This window comes from Gavialis gangeticus, unplaced genomic scaffold (genome assembly GCF_001723915.1).
Source record: "Gavialis gangeticus isolate Ggan-Ray unplaced genomic scaffold, GavGan_comp1, whole genome shotgun sequence".
Taxonomy (NCBI): Eukaryota; Metazoa; Chordata; order Crocodylia; family Gavialidae; genus Gavialis; species Gavialis gangeticus.
Window position 1 is genome coordinate 172,498,000 of NW_017729022.1, and position 7,879 is coordinate 172,505,878.

Here is a 7,879-nt window from a genome sequence, read left to right on the forward strand (position 1 = left end):
ACACACACACACACCCATTCATACTACATGGGAAACACATTCACACAGTTTTATTGAATCCAGGTCATCTGAATTCAAGGACAGGAAATGTGTTTATATTTGTGTTTCAGCAACTAGAGGCAGCTACTGTAGCAGTTCAAAAACACTACACAATTCAATTAAGTCCACCCTGTTCAAAAAAAAGTGTCAAAGTGTTAATGAAGTTTTTCTAATGGTCTTACAAATTAGCATTTTCTGAATAAGATGACAGCCAATAATGGTCCTGAGCCAATGTGGGTTTTTAAGCCATAATATAGGACTGATGGTCCTTTTTAATAGTTGTTCCACACTAAGTCACGTTGAGGCAACTTGCATGTTCTGGGATATAGATATGAACACAGGTCTACTAAAAGTCTGTCTTCTGTCTTCTCTCTTTCTCCCCCCGCCCCCCAAGCTACCAGTCAACAGAAATTCTATTGTGAACTAGACTTGTGTTGTACCCCCCACCCACCACCACCTTGTGCATATAAAATATATTCACTCAACATAGGGCAGTTCTGGTTATGTCAGTTCTGGTTTCCATGAAGCATCCTAAAGATTTTTTTTTCTTTTAAAAGGTGGGAGTGTTGTTTAATGGCATCTCATCACATCAATAGACATAAAACACTCCGCTTAAGCAGTTTGGCTGTATTAAAAATTACTGGCTTGAACCCAGGCTAAGAAGTTACTGCCAAGAGTTTAACAGTTCTCAAGCTTGCATCTTTGTCTACTTGTAAAGTTACTACATTCACTTTGTTTTAGATTTGAAGAATTTATATTAAGAGGGAAAATGAACAAAGCTATGTTTTTCCAGAATGAGAGATTTGTAACAGCTTATTTCCCCTTTTGTGCTCCATCATCTCTCTTAGGAGTTACTTACCTGAACAGCTCAGGAGCATAATTCATGAAAGGTTTGCCCTGCTAATAATCTGTAGCTATTATGAATTGTAAGACAGCTACAAAACAGTATCGAAGGCAAAAATAAAAGTAAAATACAAGTTTATAGTAGGTTCTCCCAGGATTGTAGAATCAGTAACTAGAAATAACTGATCATTGAAAGCAAGTGTCTTGAACTTGCTCTAACCCTTAAATCACAGCTTGGGAACATTTTTAAGCACATGGAAGTTAACACATTGCAGATGAGCAAATAGCATTTGCTTTTTCCATTGCCAAAATCTCATTTTTTTTTTTTTGGTCTATGTGCAAAAAGTATTAGTACTTTTCAAACCATGTAATGAATGTGTGATGGCATGAGAAATAGTTTAGGCCGATCTCTTGTAGACTAATCCTAAAGCAGTAGCTATAGCTGCACCATTTACTGTCTGTAGGTTTACAGCTAATTTTGATATCAAATTATGTACCATCAATTTTTGTCATGCAGTCTCTCCTTTCTATCAATTTCTGCAGAAGTCATAGAGGCAACACAAAATGTTGACAGGAACCTTAAGAAAAATTCTGGACATAAACCACTCCCCATCTGATACGTAAGCCTTTCATTTATATTGCATAGTCACATAACTAAATTAAAGTGAAAAATAAAAACGTGTACTTCTCCTTAGCCCCTCTCCGAATTGTTTTCCATATATTTTAAGAGTATACACTGACTTTTAGAAGCTCTTAATTTTTGGTTTTGGAGATGAAGGGGAGAATGTTTTTCCAAGATTAAATTTAATTGATATTCCTAGATATGCACCCCTATAAAAAAGGCAGGTATTGACTATATGTGCCCTTGTAGCTTTTACCGGCTGTGGAATTCCTGCTATCAGTTTTTACAGGCAGTATGCTACACAAATCCTGTGGAAGGAATTTTATTATATATTTTAAGCTTCTGGGAATACAGTAGGAGCTTTGGCCTGCATTCTTTTTGTGCTCATACAAAGTCAAGGGCAACATGGGGCAAGCAACCAGTGCCAGACTGGGCACCTCATCAATTAAATGCACCACAGTAAGTAACTCTGGTAACTGAACATTATAAAAGAATTAAAAGTTGTCAGAAAACCCCAACAAATCAGGAGAATGTCATGCTCTAAAAGTTTAAAAATACCACCTTAACATATGTATTTAACATAATACATATGAAGCTTTGAAAGTAATGAATAATAATATTGCTGCTGCTAAACAATTATACTGTACTTCAAATATGTAAGTGCTGTATACAAATTTGGTTTTAAATAAATTCTGAGTCTCAAAGAGGTTATAATAGCTTAGGGTTTTTTTCCCCCTCTCTTGCCACAGGAGAAGTCATGCTGCAACTGTAGCACGAATCACAGAATGCTGGTCTAAAGAATGAGCAGGGGGGCGGTGGGAGAAAAGCCTAATCTTTCATTGTTTAAAAAATAAAAAATAAATAAAAATCTATGCATCCTCATGTTCCAGGATTATTACATTCTCACAGTGCAATTTTAAAGCAGATTGTGGAAGAGCTGAAGGAAAAACAAAAGCTAGATTGAGGATATGCATATGCTATGCAGCCCTCGTTTCAGTTTGGCAGTACCACATCAGAGAGGAATAAAACTGGTTAGATTAAAAGGTTCATCTCAGCAAGTACACAGAAAATGGGATTTAAGATTAAACACAAGCATGAGAAGAACCTGTTAAACAGCCATAGTCTGTTCAAATCCATCCTGCTTTGTAAACCATAGAAGAATCCATTTGGTTTTCTTTCCCTTTAAAAGGGACCCATTACTGTGCCATTTCTCTCATTCTTGTTATCCAGCCATGAATCTTTCCATCTTCCCATGGACCCTAGCAAAGTTATCCCTCCACCCAACCAATGACACACTAGTGTAGATTCATTTAGCTTCAGTAGGAAACAGCCTCATCCTCTCCTTTCTTCACACCTTTCATGATAGCAAGGAAGAGGGCATGCAATGTCTTATTTCCAAGCAGTCCCAATACTACCCTTACCTTCGAATTAAAAAAAAAGGGAGTTCAAAACCATACCATGAACCAAATGCCGAGTAGTGCAGAAGCACAATAGAGATACCAGGCCATCTGTTTATTTTAAGAAGCATAAAGTACTCAAACTAAGTGTTTTTACACAGGAAATTAAATTAACCATTCCTAAAATGTCAGGTTATTCCACAGCACCAGTTCAGAACAAGATCCAAAAGAGACATTTAAACCTGTAAACTTAAAAGTATATTCTCAAAAATCTATGCATTTGTTAATTGAAGGCTAAAGAAAATATTGCAGGTGTGTAATTCTTCCCTTAACCTAAAAAGGGAAGTTTTAAAAGTGTACTGAAATTTGAAAGGTCACGTACTCTTATTAAGTTTTTAAAATTACAAAGTAATTATGTTCCAGCTCTTTCCTAATATTGCTACACAAATTAAATATATGCAAGAAGTTTGTTTTTATGTAATCCAAACTTTGTCTTGTTTATTAACCTAGTAGTCTCATGCTGCAACCTGATGTTTCTTGCTTCTAAATAATCCAATTTCTTCATTAGGATGGGCAATGAGGTTTCTCTTTTAAAACAATACTTTTTGTAGCCTGTGTAAAACTCCTTACAGCCACTGCTTTTGGCCAGGTCTTGCACAACACTCTAGAAGAACATTAATTATACTGCATTGCATGACACTTTTTAGGCTGGTTTAAATTCCAAATGTATACAAATGAAGTCATTTTAATCCTATAAATAATTTATTTTTAAAAAATTGTGCTGTTTACCCCTTTACAGGGCAACGAGCCATGTGAAAAGTACAAAACTTTTTGTCAAATGTGATATTGAGTGCTTTTGACATAGTTCACTTGTTTATCACCTGGATTTATATATACTGCGCAACGGGCAAGGCTAGAATCCATGAACCAAGCTGCAAAGATCTCAAGCTAAATAAGGCGGAGAGAGATTTAGAGAAACAAGAGAAGGAAATACTTTCCTATCCAATGTGTACTCTTCAGACTAAAGCACTCTTTCTATCAAGCCTTCTAAACTGTTAAATAAAGTTTTCCAAACAAGCATTTAAACTTCATTACACAGAAGAGCAACAAGAACAGTAGCCCGCCAGACAAAAGGCAGGAGGGAAAAAAATATATATACTGAGTTCAATGGTTAGCCTGAATGTAGCACAGTTCTTCACAACCGATGGGGGGTAATTCAACACGGTGTCCAACAACGCTCTAAACGACGTGCTTCATCTCAACTGGTTACTATGAAGCAAGGTGGTAAATGTTTGGCCCCGATCGGGCTTCAGAAATGGTTCTTTTTTTCATGACGAGCATGTCTGTCCAGCTATCAATCATGTTTGTTTGCACCAAATCCCAAGCCATTTAAAATACGACTAATTAAGTTAAACAGAAGTCGTCTGCTCCAAATTCTCCATCAACTATCCATGCTACTGCATTCCTCTGAGCAAAGACAAGATGAAACAAAGGGGGAAAAATATTACACTTTGAAGTATTTTAACATCCATTTAAATACCTCTATTACAAATACAAATTTGCATATACTTAGATAAAAATATAGAAATAAGGTTTTATTACCATGCAATGAAGAAATAGAGAACTGGCACTCCCTTACATAGAACTACTCTCTCCAGTTCCATTAGTGTATTTAATTATACAGCTTCTCACTTGATCAAGAAGTATGCGTAACAGAAATAATTGCCAAAAGGTGTTTCATTTTGTTGCTTTAAGCATAGCTTGTTCTCTTCTCAGGATATTAATGCAGGGTATTGGAAGGAAATTTTGTTACTGAACATATGCTACTTAATGAAACAGCGATGCAATGAAAAACAAAGTAATGAACTGGAGACTCATCCAGCATGGCAACAATTTTTGTTTAAATTGGGATCTCACTATTAAGCTCTTCAAAGAAATAAGGCTGTATGTCCCCTTGACCTGCTTTAATTATAATCACATTACCAATACTGCTTCACTTGGATTTGGGGAACATCAACCTTTTGTAATTAACATGTTTTCACTGTTTGCCATATTTTAAAAGGTTCCTGAAGCATAAGAAAGCTAATCTAACTGTTCCCAAGTTTCACACAGTTACATAAAAGAAATCCACAGCACTGAAAGTTCCATCCCTTTCCTGTTATGTTATACAAATGTTTTCTTTGGGATGGGGGCTGGAAAGGAGCCTGAAATCTAATAGAAGTAGGGTCAAGAAAGGAGGAAAGGAATGGAAACATTGAAGGACAGGAAGTTGGAAAATATTTGGAGTGGGCTGGGACTGAAGGGTGGGGTAGTATATACCCTGTTTTCAGTCCAGAGACATAGTTAGCTGATTACTCTCAAGTTGGACAGAAGGTCAGGCAGGGTAACACTTTAGAGACTGATTCAAAGGCATGAGCTTTCATAGGCAATGGCCTAGTCAGACACTATGAATGGAAGTAGGCTGTCCCCTACAAGAGTTCATGCCTCAGAATCAGTTTCTAAAGGTGTTACCCTGCCCTGCCTTTAAGTCTAGGATTGATTTAATTTAGGCCATATTACTGAATGGAAGTCTACAACACCTACCTCATCAGTAGTTTCAAACAGATGAGCCACAGACTGGATGGCTGTGGACCCTCTCACTACAACAGGGCAGTTATTTTGGACACGGTTAAGTGGTGGCAAGAGAGGGGGCTTGCAGTGCCATAACCTTGGCTATACTAGGTCATTGATTTGGGTTTTCCAGGGGACACATCCTTGCAGTTCACTCCAGCTCCATACTGGAGGTTTAAAATGAGAACTGGAAGGCTCCAATGGCGTCACTAGGGAAGTTTGTGGAATAAGCATATTGATGATTCTGAAGATGACAGAGGGTTTCCCTCCCGCCCCCAGAAGAGGCAATGGTTCTGTCCAAAACCCAGGAGCTATTTAGTGTTGCATGTTAAATTATAGATCCAAAGCAACTGGCTGGGAGTCCATTTCACTTGCAGAAGCCCCTAGTACAATCTGTACACAAGCAGTTTTACCTTCAATATCCTGGTTGTCTACAAAAGGTGCTGGTCCCCATATTCTAACAGTGCCATCATCGGAGGCGCTGGCCATCATGGATGGAATCTGCGGGTTCCAGCTGACACAGTTAACAGTACGTGTGTGCCCTGTCAGCTCCGCAATTGGCAGCTCACTACGTTTGTGCCAAATATAGACTTTGTGATCTAAACAAAACGTTTTAAGAAGCAGAATGAAAAATAATTAATGGTCTTTAAAAAAAAAAAGAGAGAAAAAAATTCAGAAAACATGAAATTTAAACTCTTCCACAAACACATTTAGTTCTTAGATATCAACACTGTGCAACCTCCCCCACCCTGCATACATGCACACATACACTTTCAATGTTACAAACTCTAAAACTAAGGCCCTGATGAACCTACAGCAACAAGATTTTCCTTTTAATTTAAAGGTAAACTGATCAAGAAAACATAGGCAAGTCTCATTAATAAACAAGCCTTGCAAGTCTAGTGGGATCACTAACTGAATGAAGAATTCAACTGCAATCATACAACTGTCAAAGTATAGATACGACAAATCATGCTCCTCCTAAATAAAAGGATATGTATCCACTTGCAAACTAAACCTAGAACAACTGTTGAACTACATCTTAAACTTTACATTTTTATTATACCACTGTATTTGAAATATACACTTTCAAAATATTTGTAAAAATAAATTTAAACAAACGTTCCTAAAGAGCCAGCAGACAAAGTCACATCCCTAATCACTAGAAGATGCACCTTAATATTAAAAGACCTTCAAAGTTCTAGCCTTCTTAATCTATTTCTTTCTAAATAGTTTCACAACAGACTCAACTAGCTTTGGCTCAGCAACCCCCGCTACGCACAGGGGTAAGTTGTGAACAATTACTGACCAACCTTGATACCAATGCTTCAAGACCCATATACTGAATAAGTTGTGAACATTTCAGGAGCCACCACCACATTTGAAGGGCAGACATGCCCCCCCTTGTCCTTCCCAGCAGTATAATTTGAGGAACAGTAATTGGTGAAGTGATTCAATGGAGTCTCAAAACCACACTAGTCTAAATAAAATGAAGTTCATTATAGAGTAACTGGTTAAAAGATATTCAGGCAAGTGTAGACTGACAGTCTGACAAACGTGGATGGAAGTTGTTACTTAGTGCTATACCAGACCCCATCCCAAACAGATACAGACAGAACTACATGCAACATCTGCTCAGGAACACATGCACTACTACTAGTATTTCCAAATTAAAATCTTCAAAAGAAGAAACTATGACAACATTTCAGCTCTCACATCTAATGCTGTTCTGAAAGCTTAGCATGAACATTTGAGCAGCCTACTTCCTCTGCCTCCCAACCCCTTAAAAACAAAACAGCCACAGTCTCTGGACCTACCTGTTAGAACAAGATCAGATAATTATTTGATAAATCAATTGCTTTTTGCTTAATCAGCTCATTTGAATAAACCATCACTGCATTAGAGAATTTGCAACAAATACGCCAGCTTGCATTTACATTTCACACTCCTCATTTCAGGAGATTAAGGCCTCTTGACAGATATCACATTCATCAAGCATTATGTGCGTGACAGTAACATACCACATGGGCTACTTTTTATCCAAGGATAAACTGTTGCGGCATCATCCACAAAACTGCTCACTAAAACAACAACTTTAACATATGGTGGAAACATCCACCGTAGTTTTAACATATGGCCAGCTGGTATGCGACTGTGATGCAATAGTTACATGTAATGCGTGACAAATTTAATGTCTGCTACTGCTACGGGCCTAAACATTAGGGCTGTGCGAAGCTTTGGTAGCCAATTTGATTCGAAGGAGATTCGGCAGCCGTACCTCCGAATCTGAATCGAATTGGGAAACCCATTAAAAAGGTGTGAATCGAATCAGGAGCCTCCAAAAAAAAAAAAAAAAAAAAAAAAAAAA

The 7,879-nt window shown here is 37.5% G+C and overlaps 1 protein-coding gene across 1 annotated transcript in view; it reads right to left on the minus strand.

The window, feature by feature from the left end:
* WDR26 (WD repeat domain 26) overlaps positions 1 to 7,879 on the minus strand; it is a gene marked incomplete at its 5' end in the record, with an annotated part of 52,375 nt that overhangs the window by 815 nt on the left and 43,681 nt on the right. The window contains 2 exons of the mRNA XM_019515910.1: positions 1 to 4,368; positions 5,925 to 6,110. The exon at positions 1 to 4,368 is cut by the window's left edge and continues 815 nt beyond it. Coding sequence (XP_019371455.1) covers positions 4,343 to 4,368; positions 5,925 to 6,110 — 212 coding nt within the window. The remainder of the gene's footprint in view (positions 4,369 to 5,924; positions 6,111 to 7,879) is intronic.